The 17,359-nt window shown below is 39.9% G+C and overlaps 1 protein-coding gene across 1 annotated transcript in view; it reads right to left on the bottom strand.

Annotated features, from left to right (window-relative positions):
* LOC138287986 (annexin A1-like) overlaps positions 1–17,359 on the bottom strand; it is a 150,339-nt gene that overhangs the window by 73,306 nt on the left and 59,674 nt on the right. Inside the window, exons 6-8 of the mRNA XM_069229060.1 lie at positions 11,395–11,485; positions 10,600–10,679; positions 3,602–3,658 (exon numbers count right to left, since the gene is read on the bottom strand). Of these exons, the coding sequence (XP_069085161.1) occupies positions 3,602–3,658; positions 10,600–10,679; positions 11,395–11,485 (228 nt within the window). The remainder of the gene's footprint in view (positions 1–3,601; positions 3,659–10,599; positions 10,680–11,394; positions 11,486–17,359) is intronic.

The following is a 17,359-nucleotide window of genomic DNA, read 5'->3' as shown; positions in this document are numbered from 1 at the left end:
CTATAACACTCTGAGTATGTCTGGAGCTTTTGCTGTAAGAAATTGGAATGTGGCACCCTGTTTTTATGTTTTGTACCTGGGCCGAGATTAACCATTTCACTGGCTGTTACAAAGAGTAACCTCCTTTCTTCAGGACTTTTCTAATCCTCAACTTTTGCATAATAGCCTAATATATTCTAGGTATTGCCTTGTTCTTTCATTAAACTAATGATATCGATGATTTGTAGCTGAAAAGATCAGGGGCCAGATGTACAAACAATGGGAATACCAACTTCCTAATTGTGATTATCTCCAAATTACAATAAGGAAATCAGTAATTCCTACTAGGTCGCAAATAAACCTACCTCATGACCATTAATGAAATAGGTTGCAATTTGTGACCCATAAGGAATTGCCACCATCACGAGGATGGTGGGGCACCATATCTATGATTGCTTTTAAAATAAGAAAACTTGTTTTTTTTAAATGCAGCCCATTTTCTTTAAATGAAAACAGGATGCATTTAAAACAAGAAAAGTAAGCATTTAAGTTTCATTTTCTAAGAGCAGGCAGTACATGCTCCTAAAAAAATACGTTTTTATATTTTTAAAGGAAAAGGCATCATAAGGGGACCCCTTCCTATTTGCAAATGGGTCACCACCAATTTTAAACTGCTGATAAAGTATTAATGTTTTGTGACTAGAAATTGGTAGTAAAACTTACCATAACAATATGGCATTTGGAAAGTGCGCCTCTTCGAAGTACAGAATCGTTACTCATTTGCAAACCCAAATTGCGATTCAGTAATAGTGTACAAACACAACTTGGTGTTTGTACATTTGGAGAAACATTTTTCTGTGAATTGGACCATTTGTGACCGCACCAATGCTTTTTATGTATGGTCTCCAGACTGGAGACAGTGTCCTTAATCACCTTGATTGAGGAGCTCACCCTCCTCATACAAGGAACATGTAGGAGTCATCCTCTCTTTGGAATATTGATGATTTGTTTAGATATTTTTCACCAGAAACTATTGTATTATGCATCAAAATTCTGTGTAATTCACTCTTTTTAAATAACTACACAATTCTGTCAAACATATTGCTCCTTCTGAAAATATATTTGACTAACAATGCAAACGGTTTTAATGGAAACCAATCCTAAAACGTCTGTCACTATTATCCATTATGTGCAATAACTGTCTGTTGGGAAGAATTAAGTGGCAGCAAGGTCACTTTTTGGCGCTATGCAAAATTCCTACATAAATAAATAAATACAATAGATAAATATATGATTGGTAGGGGAATGTAAAATTGTGTTTTTCCCTCTAATATTCCAAAAGTACAATGTGAGATTACATGACATTTTGGGAAATTAATTTTGTGATATCTCAAGTGAAAATTCAACATGAGGGTATAGCTCAAATTCAGCAGTTACATGAGAAATGAGCAAGTGGACTGGCTTGAGAATAAAATTACTCCTGTGAGATATTTTGTGTTCCAACCAGTCTCCAAAAAGATTTTTCTAGTTCACCTGGTTCCAGGTAGAAAACTGCAAAATGTCACACGAGTAAAAGTTGTGGAATTTCACATCTTTCAGTTAAAGTGACGTTTTGTGAATTTCGAGACCGTAATAACACATTTTTCATACATCTAAATTGCCAAAAGGATAGAAGGCTGAGGGGCCTATTCACAAACTGCATTTTGCAACATTTAGTAGTACTACATTTGCACTATTAATGTACTATAAAAGCTATTCACGAATCTGTGTGCAGAGGTCTATGCCTCTGCTTCTCTTACCTTTAATATGTGGAGATCTCTGCCCTGACTGCAAAGATCTCAGCATATGTAGGTATATGTTTTAACAGTACATGTGAGAGGGAGAGGGCAGAATGGCTGGAAAATAGGGAATATTTACAAATAAATGGAAGGGGTTTAGGAAGGGACATGCACCCACCCACAAAAGAGTAAGCTCATCCCTGTGCTTCTAAAGTTACTACAGCCAAATAAATACCCATAACAGTTATAAACGTACTCCATATTAGAACTGGAGGATGTCCAGCACCACACATAAACAACCACTGGTACTACAATACCATCCCGTAGAAAGACAAAATAAAGGAAGCAGGGAACGATAAATATCATTTAAACCTATCAATAAATGTAATTTATCGAAACATGCACACACATATAATTAAATATCATGTTATCATAAAATATAAAAATAAATCTTGGATTGTTCTGGTCAAAGAGAGTTCCTGTGTTCTCATAACTAAGAGTGCCAGTAATCCAACGGGCTTATATCTTTTAAGGATCCAACATTTTAAAGCAACTATGTAAATTAAGAAAAAGCATTTGATGGACTTATGGCACTGATGAATTATAGACTGTGGGTCAGTATATGTGTTTAAAATTTTTATTTAGAAAATAAAATGGATCACACAAATACTAGTTGTTGCTACGAAATGTTCTTTTGTATAAAATAAAATTGAAAAAAATATATATTTTTTATAAGTTGGTCTTGTAGATTTCGATTTACATTTTCCCAAGAGACAGTAATAAAATGTTTTATTATTAAACATGTTAACCAACTTTTTTTAAACGAAATGTATTACATTTTTTAAAAATAAGTTAATTTTTTATTTTTTCAATATAAAACTTTAAATATTGTTTTACTATATAAGAAATACATATAAATAAACCTTTGGTAGGAATTTTTCAATTTGAGTCTTAAGGTAATTAATTTGAATTCAAATTAATATTTTAAAAATAAAATATTTAATTAAAAGTAAAGTAAATAATGCTTATAATTTTTCCATTTGCTCTGTGGTTAAATTAATACTTTAATTTCATTTACATTAATATGTAACATTAATATTTAATTCTATAATTTTTTATTAATCTGCTTTTAAGTTTAGTAAACTTTTAAACTATTCTGTATAGTTTAGTGTAGGGGGATCTCTGCACCAGTGACAGAGATTTCCACCTATGTGTGAAAAGTTACAACTAGTATCTTTACACTTCTAAAGTAGGCTCTTTTTCTTGAATTCAGGGAGGGACGATGGATGAGTGTACACTTTTGAGTAACTTTACGCTAGTAAATGTTGTCTAGCCAAAAGTCGTAAAGTTACTCAAAGTGTAAGAGTTAACTTACATGTGTGGATAAATGCATGTTTAAGATCCAGAGTAATTACCTAAATTATAGGAGTGTGTTATCCAAAAGCGTTAACCGATAACCATAGCTTATTTTTTCTATAGGTGCTGTATTCCTAGATTAAGTTAAATAGCATATGCAAAAACATAGTTTGAAGCATTTGCAGTCCTGTGGTATGCACCAAATTGGTTTATGCTTGTACAATGTGCACCTTCAAAAGTTGAGGAATGAAAACAATGAGACTGTGTGAGTGGCTAATATTGTAAAATGACACTTTGAGGCTCTTGCAATGAGAATGGAAAGGTAGGCTTGTCCTACGGCATTAGACAAGAGGAAAGTTTTAGAAATTCTTCACATAGGTTCCTTTTTAGGGGTTAATGGTACATTTTTTGTCTTTTCTGGATTTTAATACAGATATGGAGACTTTGAGGGAAAAGGTTGCAGTGACTCACTTGAATTTAAGTCTTACCCTTGCATCGTTATCAACGAGTTCATCATTCACACGGGTGTCTTCACTCCTTTCACCCTGGAAAAGTACATGCACCAAAACAAGGATGAATAAAGTATAATTTGCAATAACAATCTTGTTGAAAACAAAACACAAACAAATTGATAGAAATTTCCTATCCAAGGACAACTACATTGTAGGCTGCAACCAAAAAGCAAATCAGATAGCTTCTCGAAATCTGACAGGAACTGAAGAAAAAAAATGAGCAACTCACTACAGAAAACATTTTCAAATTAAAGTTCTAGAAAATCTGTCAAAGAATGTAGGTACATATATTTGCATGTGGAACACTGAACATACTAGAGGAAATCAGAGAGTATGGTTAGATCTTCAGAGATGTCCATGAGGAAATGAAGCAACATGGTATTGTGATTAAAATAATCATATTTTCTGACCTAGAAGGTATCAACACCAACTTCTAAACACCTTTTATTAGATATTTCGGGGCATATTTATACTCTGTTTGCACCGAATTAGTGTCATTTTTTTTAACTCTAATTTGGTGCAAAACTAACTCCATATTTATACTTTGGTGCTAGACCCCTCTAGCACCAAATTTATGACGTTAAAGTCATTTTTTGAAAGTGGAGACCTACTTTGCCTTAATGAGATGCAAGGTAGGCGTTCCCGTGCAAAAAATGACTCTATGGCCTTAACGCCATATTTAGGGGCATATTTATACTCTGTGGCATATTTATACTCTGTTTGCACCGAATTAGTGTCATTTTTTTTTCACTCTAATTCAGTGCAAATCTAACTCCATATTTATACTTTGGTGCTAGACCCATCTAGCACCAAGGCCCTGATTTAAACTTTTTTTGCACCGCATTAACGTCATTTAATGACGCAAAAGTGGCGCAAACTTACAAAATATTGGCCCTTATTTATACTTTTTGCTGCAAAACTGCACTAACTCAGTTTTGCACCAAAAAGTTTAGCACCGGCTTGCACCATTTCTGTGCACCAGCCGGGCACCATATTTATGGAATGGTGCAAGCCGGTGCAAAGGGTAGGCTAAAAAAAATGACTTTAGTCTGGTGGGGCTGGCAGTATAGAAGAAGAGGGTTTAGCACAAAAAAATGGCTTTAGGCAGGTTAGAGTAAAAGAAAATGACTCTAACCAGACTAGCGTCATTTTATGGTGCTAAACCTACCATGCCACATGACTCTTGCCTTAGAAAAGGCAGGAGTCATGCCCACCACCCCAGTGGCCAGCACAGAGGTCAGGGGTCCCCTGAGTATGGCCATTGCACCCTGTGCTATGTATGGGTGCCCATTTCAGGGCCCCCTATGGCACTTTCAAAAATAAAATGCACTTACCTGTACTTACCTGGGATGGGGTCCCCCATCCTCGCAGCCCTCTAGTGTGGGTGGGGGGTGCCCCTAGGGCCTAGGGAGGGCACCTCTGGGCTTATTCCATGGTGTTCCACCATGGAAATAGGGCCACAGGTCCCCTAAAGCCTGACCTGACCCTGGTCTTAAAAAATGGGGCAAAGCAAGCTTTGCCCCATTTTTTGACCCCTCCTCCCTCCCTTGCACCATTTTTACATGGGAGTATAAATATGGGCCCATATTTATACTTTTTGACGCTAAACTGCGCTAACGCAGTTTAGCGTCAAAAAATTTTGCGCCGTCTAACGCCATTCTGAAGCGCCATGCGGGCGCCGTATTTATGGAATGGCGTTAGCCGGCGCAAGCAGACCGGCGCTGCCTGGTTTGCGTGGAAAAAAACCACGTACACCAGACAGCGCCGGCGTAGGGGGAAAATGGCGTATGGGCGTCTTAAAATGGGGCAAGTCAGGTTACGTCGAAAAAATCGTCGTAACCCGACTTGCGCCATTATTTTTCGACGCCCATCCCCCATCAACATGACTCCTATCATTGTAAAGATAGGAGTCATGCCCCCTTGCCCAATGGCCATGCCCAGGGGACTTCTGTCCCCTGGGCATGGTCATTGGGCATAGTGGCATGTAGGGGGGCACAAATCAGGCCCCCCTATGCCACAAAAAATAAAAAATAAAATACTTACCTGAACTTACCTTAATGTCCATGGGATGGGTCCCTCCGTCCTTGGGTGTCCTCCTGGGGTGGGCAAGGGTGGCAGGGGGGGTCCCTGGGGGCAGGGGAGGGCACTCTGGGCTCATTTTGAGCCCACTTGTCCCTTAACGCCATCCCTGACCCAGGCGTTAAAAAGCGGCGCAAATGCGCCGTTTTTGGCCACGCCCACTCCCGGGCGTCTCTTTTGCCCGGGAGTATAAATACCACGTAAAGGCCTGGGAGTCATTTTTTAAGACGGGAACGCCTCCCTTGCATATCATTAACGCAAGGAAGGGGTTCACGCTAAAAAATGACGCACACTCCGGGCACTTTGGCGCCCGAAGCGTCTAACGCCACAGTATAAATATGGCGTTAGTTGGCGTTAGTTCTGCGTCGAATTTGCGTCGAAAAAAACAACGCAAATTCGGCGCAACCAGAGTATAAATATGGCCCATGGTGTTAAGGCCATAGAGTCATTTTTTTGCACAGGAACGCCTACCTTGCATCTCATTAAGGCAAGGTAGGTTTCCACTTCCAAAAAATGACTTTAACTCCATAAATTTACGCTAATTCAGTGCAAACAGAGTATAAATATGGCCCTTAGCGTCAAAAAATGATGCTAATCTGGTCAGAATCATTTATTTTGACTCAAAACTGCCTAACGTCATTTTTTTTTAAGCTAGCCTACCCTTTGCACCGGCTTGCACCATTCCATAAATATGGTGCCCAGCTGGTGCTAAAAAATGGTGCAAGCCGGTGCAAAACTTTTTGGGGCAAAACTGCCTTAGTGCAGTTTTGCACCAAAAAGTATAAATAAGGCCCTTCATGCCAAATTATAAAACTCATTCTTTCAGTTCACAGATAATGGTGCTCCAGAGAAACAACTCTGAGGTCATATTCCAAATGGAAGCCAAAATCAGTCCTGACAAAAATAACTAAACCAGCCCCACATCATACCATGAGGAGAAGGGAGCCACAGGTGTATTGTTGGTTCATGGCAGTCCATCCTGCTTTTGAAGGAGTTCCCTAGTCTGCAGCATACTGCAGACGTGCTAGAGGGGCAGAAGGGCCAGTCCTGCCTTAGTTGATGTTGGCAACACTGGCCCCAAAACTTTGATGGGAGCTTTTGAGGCATAATAAATGTGTCTAGGTTCTCCTATATTTATCGATATGGTATTGGCAACGTTCAACCATTAGACACATTACTGTACTAGCTAGTTAGGGCAGATCAAAAGGGTTTTGTTAAGGGGCAAATTTCATCCTTGAATATCAGCGATGTAATACAGGCTCTTGCAGCTCCTGCAGGGCAGGGGGCCCTATGAATTCCAAAGATGATGCAGATTTGCAGATACTGGATACTCAGGGGTCCCTTATCTCTTTTGTCAGGGGGTCTCAACATTTTGTGTTACTCCACTCTTGAATATATGATTGTTTTCTAGTGTTCTTAGTGATGCTTGGGGCCGTAAAGACTCTATGGAAGCAACAGACATGACTTTTAGAACAGAGAAGGCATTGGACAGTCATGGAATGCCAAAGGTGCAATATTTGACTTCATGGTCAATCAAGGTATATAAATGTTACTACAGTTATACGCAACAGTAAAAGAAGCCTTTCTACCTTTTGTTTTTGTTGGCAACTCCTACGACTCATTGGAGATTATACACATATCAAGTGCATCCATTTCCGTTGAGAAAATTCTGCATAGCTGGATGATATTGCCATATATCTGCACAACCATTCATCGTTTCTGCTGCCATGTTTAGGGTCATTAAAGGGGTACTCACCTCTCTATGGCCATACAATGAATATGTGTAAGATTGAACTGATGCCATACAGACCCATTATTAGGCAAAAAGTGAAATTAAAAGTGCAGGATAGACTGGCATGCACATACAATGCAATATGTGGGGAATGCACTTTGCTATCACAGTAAATACATCTAATGAATGCAACTGTGAAAAAACATTAAGAATGTTAGGGAATGTGTAAGAAGTCCTGGAAACTCTACAGCTGGTTTGGAGAGGATTTTCAAGATGAGGACCACAGTTCTGATTCTGTCCCCATTGCTGATTTCTCATCAGGCCTTACTTGTAACTATTTAGAAATATTTACATTAGAAAAAGACCAACATGGATTTTGCAATTTTAATATGACACAAAATAAACAGTGGATTATTTTACCATAGCTTTTTCAGGTGTTACCACCATGATTTAAACATTTGCAGGCTAGCTGGTAAATTAAAAAGAGAAGAGGAATGAAATAGGCCAATGTGGATCTGTCTAAAACACCGGTAGTTTTATTCACTTTCTAAACTCTCCATTACATCGATTGATGAACTGATGTGTTATCAATAAAACTGTTAAACCTATTAGTGAAAGTATGGAATGGGCAACATTGTGTTTTCAATGCTTTCATCCTACTGCTCTTTGGGTTGTCAGATACATTGAAATAGATGTTCTAGTTGTCTTCGAAAGGCCATGGACAATGGTATGTTAGTACTCTAGCTACTTGTTGAGGTCAACATATTATTTAAGACAGATAAGGACTAGTTTGTTGACTCCTGTAAATGGTCAAAAATATCAAATGTGAAATATAAAGGGTGTTGGGAGTTAAGTCTAAAAAAAGATTGCTTAGGTGTAGGCTAGCACCCAAGGAAGATAAAGAGATTCATTCTTATAGGTGATTTTCCAGGCAGAGCAAAACTAACAATAGAAATTAAGAGGAAAAAGAAATGTGATTTTTGATTTACTTTGTGTCATTAAAGAGATATTTGGGAAATATAGTTTACAAGGCCTTGGGGAGTTTATCTGAAACGTTACATTTGAATTCATAGAAAGTGTTCATTACAGCCAAGATTCTTCATACAGTCAACTTATATCAATCAATCAAATCAATCAATCAATCAGATATTTATAAATGCGGCTACTCACCCGTGAGGGTCTCAAGGCGCTTGGGGGGGGGCTTATAAGACTATCCGGGTTGTCGCTGATGTGACCAAAGATTATTATTTTCTATCAATTGGTATTTAAATGTCCTTTTCTCTGTGATATTCCAATTCTTTAATACAATTTGTAATCTAGAGTTATTCTGTCATGCTAATTCTGTGAAGGAAGGACCGCTTAGCTACACAAACGTCCACTTAATAACCCTTTTTTTGATTGTCTTTTAGACAGTGAAATACAACTAGAAAGAAGTATGCCAAAATAACTTTCCTCCAGATTAAACTACCTTTCTTAAACACAAAGCATTAAGAAAGGTGCTTCCTCCTCATAACATATTTAATACATATTTCAGTAAGTGCGGAACTCTAACCTATTAGCTTTGCAGGTAAATGGGGGTTCTTTCACTAAAAAGATCCCCCTTCATGTAACAATCTATAGGAAGAAGACAAAGTCTGAAACCCTCACAAAGCAAGTGCTAGTCAGCTTACTTGGCTTTGAAGTTTATAAACATATAACTCTACTGGGGTCATGAATTTACAGTGATAGGAACCTGACCAATACATCTTGTTTATATGCTATTGCATACGATCAATCACATTTAATATAAAATAAAACCCCTTCTGCATGCCTCCCACCACCATACCCTTTAATTTCCCCACTCCCACTTCAAATCTCATATATTTGCCCAACTCTAGTTTACTTCCATAGAAATATATATGACCTTGCCTGGACTTTTCAGTTTAAACCAGGAAAACCAAATCATTTCTGTTTTGGTGAGTCTAACTTTATTGGGTGATTCTAATAACAGGAATGTGGCACCCACTTTTTCAATTTTAGTAGCTGCACAACATACAATCCAAATGTGCATTTACAAGAGGACTGAAAGTCTTATTTTTGCTTTTTTCAGTTCATAAACTCATGGATTTTCTAGGGTCTTCAGGACTAAACTTTGGTAGTCACTGCAGGATACAAAGATGAAAAGCATTTCGGAAAATAAGCATTTAAAATGATCACATTTATTTTTATGTACAAATTGAATTTTATCAACAAATAAATTTACTGGAACAACGGAAGTCAACAGTCACCAAGTCCTCTATCAAAAATGAAAACCATCTAAAATACTGTTACATTTACAGAGAAAACACAACCAAGATAGTTTAAAGATGTGCATTTGTTAATGATTAAATATGAATAAGAGTAGACATTTAGTAAACATTACATGCTCACAGAATTAAAGATTAAGGACCTCATTACGAGGCTGGCAGGCCGACGGTCGGGCCGACCGCCGTATGAAGAGCAGACCACAGCGGTGCTGGCACCCCCCACACACTCCCCCTTCCCTGGGCACATTATGAAGTTTCCACTGGGCTGACCAGTGGAAATCTCAGAAAACAAATATTTCTGCCGATCAGCCCAGTGGAAACCCTGCAGCGGCATTGGCCTTGGCTCTTAATAGAGCCAAGGTCAATGCCGTCCCACAGAGGACCTCGGAATACACACTAGGCAGTGTGCATTCCAAGGGTGTTGGGCAGAGGCACCCCTGAACTGCCCATGCCATTGGCATAGGCAGTACAAGGCCCCCCCGTGTCACCTAGCAATCTATTTCCACCAGCCTTTCCATGGCGGTGTGTTCGCCATGGAAAGGCTGGCAGAAACAGGATTCATGATCAGCAAAGCCGTGCTGAGTTCAGTGGAACCGTGGCTGACCATGAGTCTGACCGCCGTCAGTCCATCAGGAACCTTGTTCTCGGCAGTGACTGCAGTCCCCTGGCAGTACGACCATCAGGTTCATAATATGGCTGTAGGATCACCGGGAGTGTGGCACTCCAACCATCACCAAGAGTCTGGCGTAATGAGGCCCTAAGACAAGTAACTGGAGAATGATCCGAGTGCGTGTTTGAATCAACATTACAGCAGGATCTAATTCGATAATCCTTTGTTTGAAAATCATCTGAATGTAAGAAACTAGTGTATACTGTACCTTGGCTAGAGCCAGCAACGCCTTTTGTAAATCTCCTCCTGTGTCACCAGCAAGGTCTTTGGAGAGCTCAGTCTTGAACTCTGGGGAAAAATAGAAAATAAAAAAATTAGATTCCTCAGTAACGTGTTTTATGATACACAGCTCTGATCTGTGTGTAATAGTTTATTTCACAGATATACTGAACAACATGCCTAAGTTACAATGACGCTGGAATTGAGGGGTCACCAACTGAGTCAACTCACTAGTGACATCATGACTTATTTCATGCTTTACATGCACAAGAGTAGTGGCTGGTCATGTATGTTAATTTGCAACAAGACAAGCTGCAGTTGGTTACAGGTAAGTAACACTCTGTTTGAAGCAGTTTAGATATCACTTGATGTGTGCAAACTTAATGGCAGTGTCTCGTCGAGTTAGCTTTAATATGAGCCTATATAAGAGGAACTTGTAGTAAGTTATGTTGTAAACATATTTGGCCTTTTTAACAGTAAAGTTCTTTAAAATATGTATGAATGGCCATGTTACTACTTTGCAAATATCAAGGAGTGGGATGTTGCTTAAGAAAGTCATGCTGGCTCCTTTTGGTAAGGTGAATGAGCTTGTGGAATTCCTGTGAGCTGTCTGTACCATAGGCTTCTTTCTTGTCTTTCAGTATTCGTTTCGTTCCTCTGCATGCACAAAACGTTCTCCATACATTCCTCTCTCTTATCAACACAGATGCCTGCCAGACAATTTATGCCACTGTTATTCATTGAGTAGGACTTTAATGTTATATGAAAGTCAATCAAGAATTACCTTCTCTGTAGCTCCTATTGATTTCCTTGATTTCTCTATTTTCTCTTGAAGCAAGAATTTCAATGAGGGTATCTTCATCTGTTCCCAGGCCCTGTACGGGAATAAAAGTAAGGAAATCAAATGCTTTTCCATAATTTTACTCAGTGAGGGTGTGAGTGATACCATAACAGCATTTTAGCATTTGCAATCAAAGTGAGAGTGTGATTTTGTGAGGCAACCCCTTTTTGGTCATGCCAGTTGTACAGATCTTGTAAGGATGAAGCTGGCCCTAGCTATCAAAGTTCATTTGGGGCCTCGTGTACAAAGAATCAAATGGGTATAAGTGGTTGCAAATTGTGCAGCAACGTTTACCAGATGGTTTTACATTTTTCAAACTGACATTTTTACTAATAGGTTAATTCACAAAACACAGAATGGTAGTGGGTTGCTTATTCAACCTACCTCATCAATATTCATGAAGACGGGCGCAAATTGTGACCCGCTAAGATTGGCCAGCAGACCACCATGTCTTTAATTGCTTTTGAAAAAGTAATCTTTAAAAACACAAACTTGTGTTAGGAGTAGGCAGTGTTTCCGGTTGTAATCAATGCCTACTCCTGAAAAATATTTCATTAACAATAAAAAACTGCTAACATTTAAAAAAGGAGAGGTGGTCCCTTTGAGATTATTATTTTAGCATTTCCTTTTCGTTGGTGGTAAATTATTTTTGTTTTTGGGCCAGATTCTCGGTTACAAAACACTCACAGATACTATAAGAAATCAATATCTGGAAGGAATGCCCTAAACACACCCATTCCTAATACTGATTCCACGTTGTTTCCTTTAACGATTTGGAAAACCTTTTCTGAATCATTAATTGGGTTTACTACATTTCAAAAAACTGTTTTAGTTGTTGCAAACCTTGAGATCTACTGAGTCTGAGGGTTTGTAACTGCCAACGCATTTTGTGTATGATGCCTTTGATTTGTATTTTATGAAGTTACATGAGTCAAAAGCCACCTTATCGCCGCCTTATCATTTGTTCTGGCCTGAATCGTATTTCATGGCATGTGATCTCATTGCCTAGCCAAAGCTCATATTATGTCATTTTTTGTGTTCCGTTGGTGGGATTGAGACCTAAATATCATACTGATTGTTGTCAGAGACTGGAGGCAAGTGTTGCCCTGCAGAGAATCTGCTACCAGGAGCTGAACTCTGAATGCCCGCCTCTCCTCTGTGCAGTCGCTACTCTGTGAGTTAGTAAGAGTGCACAGACAGAGAGAGGAACCCAGACTCTGCTTTTATTTTGGGGAGCTTTTTGGACTGAGAGAGTTGAAAGAGCATAGCTGCCACTGCTTCTACACAATGAAATCTACTTTTTATAGGCTAGGTAAACTCCCACTTCAAATTTATCTCGTCTTTAGTCAACTTTTTTTTTTAACGACCGATTTTATTTGTCCTGTATTCTCGTTTTCATTGACTAGATTTCCATACTTGCAGATCCCTACCCAGTGCTTAATTTGCCCATAAAAACATGCTGGTGCCCAAATCTCTTCTTTGAAACACACGGCTACTGCAATTAAATACGGGAGCACAGAATACTGAGGCAGTGTTATACTAAAGCCATCTCTGTCCTCTGTAATCCATTTACAGGCACTCCCTGCCTCTTCATTTCACTCTTGCAGCTTTCTGATTTCTCCCTTTATGACGCTTTTTCTTTTTTCTCTACTTCCGTCTTTCCAATGTTTCTTTTGCTTGTAGTAAATGCCTGATGCAGATAAATAAGTAGCGGCCCTCAAAAATAAGTGCTGATGCCACCCACTGAAAACTACCAGCTCAAATTAAGCGCTGTGCCTACCATGTCACAATGGTATAGCCATGTTGGGAGTCTGTGAACAACTGCTGTTTTCTGAAAATGCTAAGCAAAATGGCTGCCCTAAATTGGGCTCTGGATAACCTGTAATTTTTTGAAAGAGCTGTAACCAAGTGTGCTTCTACATCTATGATGCAACTTTACATTGAGAGAAACCTTTGCTTTGGTTTCTACTTTACAGCAGCCCTCAGATGGACATCAGTGATATATGTCCAGGGTTTTTCCTCCATCATTCATTGCTTGTAAATAGTGAAAGGTGGTGCAGAGCAGCATACAGCATACACCAATATTCAGTGAGTGATGGTGAAACTCTGAACATTCACTAAGGAGTAATGAGTGCTGGTGTAAATCTGAACACACTAAAAATTACTGAATGATGGGGCAAATCTTAAAACGCAAACAAGTGGCAATTCTTTACATATTGTATGCTTTCTTGGCACGGTGGTGCCCACTCCTTCATAAGTCTTGCATTGGCATATAATACAATTCTGTATATAATGTGGGCCTACTTACCATGATGGTGCCTGTCGTTTGTGTATGGTTAGCATTGGGATAATAGTGAGAAGTTTGGGGATCTTTATAAAATTAACACTAGTGCTGCTCAAGCCCTTAGCCTGTAACTTTAGTGTTATGTGTTCAACAATCCATCCATTCCACCATTCACTTCTACTCTCAACTGTTTATCCATGAACACATTCATCTGCATAGCCATTTACTCACTCACGGATCCATCCAACCAGTAACTCAGTCAGTCAGTCAGTCATTGCATCTTTATTTCGACGATGTGCCATAAAAAGCATGTAACACATAGCATAAATGAAATTCAACATAAAAGGCAGAAGTGATCAATAAAACACATAATTACATTCAATACTGTTCTGAAATTTGAAAAAAAGTTCATACTCATTTAGAACAATACCTCAGTTTAAATTAACAAACTCATAGCGGTTTCTAATCCGGTTTGCACTCCTAATTAAATTTAGCACTGAATGGCACATGTCTTTTGATGATTATTTTTTTGATGATTATTTTTTGTAAAAATTCCATTGCAGGTCAGTATTCCTGATCTCGACCTGTCGCAACAAAGGAATCAGAAAGGTACTTCTTGGGCCTGCATAAAGTGGACAAAATAAGATAATGTGACGTGCTTTGTTTGGTGGCATTATCACAGTGCCATGGGGGTAATTCCCGCTGCTAAGTGCATTGTAAAAGAAAAGCCACTTTAAAATGAATTAAATCTGAAGTATGTTAAAAGGAGCCGGTGCTTTGCAATCTCAACCCATCCCAGATATGGTTCAAATGATTTGCCTGTGACAATCTGCAAATCATGTTCAATTGTTTTCATGTCCAACATACGTTGTAACCTTTCCTCCACACAACAGTTGGCATATGTGGATTTCACAATTGACTTAGCGTTTGGTGGAAGATAGGTAGGAGATTTGAACATTTCTATTAAGCCAAATTTGAGAAAATCTGATTTTACATACATCAACCAAGGTATCTTATTCATATTTTCTAAGGCATAACAGTCTGACATGCAAGCTCTGACCAAGGCTGCCTGTGGGGTTTCCCAGCACTTGATCCCTAAAAGAAGTAGTGAAATTTTTGTTTGATTGTCTATGTAGGGAGGCCCAGCTCCTTGTGACTTATAAAATTAGCCATATTTTTTGAAACTGCAAGCAGTCTGCTAGTAATGGCATTCTCGATATATTGAAGTCTATCTGATTTTGGTATCCCCAAGCCCCTGCTTCATAAGTTGCGACGGCGATACATTTGGGTTTATACAGGGCAATCATCTTTACTAAAGGTTTGTGACCTAATGACTTTACAAAGCGAAAAATGCTCTCCACATTCTTTCCCAGTTGTTGGGCTTTCATAAGACTGTGTGTTTTCCAACCTAAGGATGAGCTAAAAACAATACCTAAATAGATAAAATAATTTCTTCATTTTAGGATGGTGCCACCCCCCCCATTTTAAAATGTGTGGATTTCATGCCTAGTGGCCCACATATCATGTTGTACGATTTTAAATAATTCACTTTCAGGTCCAAGCCTTCCATGTACTCATAGTGGGTTTGACTGGAGGAAGCAATTTAAAACCCTATTTGGAGGCAGGTCGCTTTCTATAGGTTGAAATGCGCTAGTGAAATGTGTCACTCACTGGGCTTCCGGGATTGTAACTTCCAGATTAGGTGTGTCGCACTAAGAGAAGAAAGAATGATTTATGTTGGCCCAACCTGGCACTGTCCATTAACAATGGGACCAAGGCTCCTCCCTTATTAACCTTATTGACCTCTTCCTTTCCTCCCCAAAAGACTGGTACTCTCGCCTAGCCTTTTTAACATCCACTGGACTCTTCTCACAGACACCCAGTGTTAGACCTGGCATCCTTGGCATGGTTTCCCCTATATTTTTGCCTCTGCTTCCTCTATTTCTGAATGTGTGCTGGACTTTTCTTTTGCTATTTTTGGTACTTTGGGCACTTTTCCACTGCTGATCAGAGCTAAGGTGCAAGTGCTCTCTATGTAAATTGTATTGGTGATTAGCTTTTCCATGATTGGCATACTTTATTTACTAGCAAGCCCCTAGTAAAGTGCACTAGAGGTGTCCTTGGCCTCTAAATCAAATGCTACTAGTGCACCTCCATCACTGATTGTGCCACCCACATGAGTAGCCCTGTAAACATGGCTCAAACCTGCCACTGCAGTGCCTGTGTGTCCAGTTTTAAACTGCCAATTCGACCTGGCAGGTGTATCCACGTGCGAGGCCCAAACCTTCCTTTTTTGTACACATGTCACCACTAAGGTAGGCCCTAGGTAGCATGGGCAGGGTGCAGTGTATTTTAAAGGTAGGACATGTACTCATGTGGTTTACATATCCTGATAGTAAAATACGGCAAACTTCGTTTTTCACTATTGCAAGGCCTATCCCTCCCATAGATTAACATGGAGACTGTCTTTAAATATCTTTTATGGGTAGTTTCACATTGGGGGCAGATAGAGATATGGGACTTGGGGTCTCTGAACTCACAATTTGAAAACACACCTTTTGGTAGAGTTGGTTTTTGGATTGTCAGTTTGAAAATGCAACTTTTAGAAAGTGGGCTTTTTCTTGCCTAATCATTCTGTGCCTCTGCCTGCCTGTGGAAACCACGTCTGGATCAGACTGACAGTTGGGCTCTTTGTGAATTCCCTCTAGACAGTGACATAAACGGAGCTGGGAAGTGTCCTGCACATCCTGATGAGTCCCTTGGCTAGAGTTGGGGAGGAAGGAGCTGACACCTGCACCTGAAAAGGCTGTGCCTATCCTCACACAATGCAGTCCCTGACCCCCTGGTGTATATCTGGGGCCAGGTCTGGGCAAGGCAGGATCTTGTAAACAACAGACACTTTCCTTTGAGGTTTGCCTACTTCAAAGGCAGAAATGGGTATAATTTGTGTACCCAAAACCCCAGACTTTTAGAAAACTTCTGGATCAAGAGGAACCTCTGCCAAGGAGAAAAGCTGAAGGAGGAGTACTGCCCCTTTGCTATGTGTGCTTTGCTGGGTTGGCCTGCAGTTGCTGCTTCTGCCTTAAGGAGGACAAAAACTGGACTTTGCTGTGTATCCTCCTTGTAAAGTTTCTCCAAGGGCTTAGAATGAGCTTGCCTCCTGTTAGGAACTCTCAGGGACAGCAAAGACTTCACCTACCATCCTTTGGGTTCATTTGCTGTGGACCCTAACTCGTCAGGTGGTGCCTATTCCAGGTCTGGACCCCTGGCAGTGAAAACTGGTTCAAAACCAAGAAAAACCAAGTGCACTGATGCCAGATGACACCCGGACTGACGCTGCTGCCTGACCCCGCAATGCCGACAGCAACCGAAGCTGTGGTCTTCACTGGACTGCGACAACCCCGTCTGACATCGCAGGCCTAATGCCGCCGCAACCTACTGTTGTCCCGTGACTCCATGAGTCCCGAGTGACGGGCCATTGAAGTTCGTGACACCCAACTCCGACATGGCACCTGCAACCCCGTGGGTCGTCCCACTGCATCTTGACCTACCAGACATCAACCCCGCTGGAGTGTAAGGAACTGATGCTTTGCACTGACGCCACCTCATCTCCACTGCTCCACA

This window comes from Pleurodeles waltl, chromosome 1_1 (assembly GCF_031143425.1).
Source record: "Pleurodeles waltl isolate 20211129_DDA chromosome 1_1, aPleWal1.hap1.20221129, whole genome shotgun sequence".
NCBI lineage: Eukaryota > Metazoa > Chordata > Amphibia > Caudata > Salamandridae > Pleurodeles > Pleurodeles waltl.
This window is presented reverse-complemented; position numbering and strand designations above follow the sequence as displayed.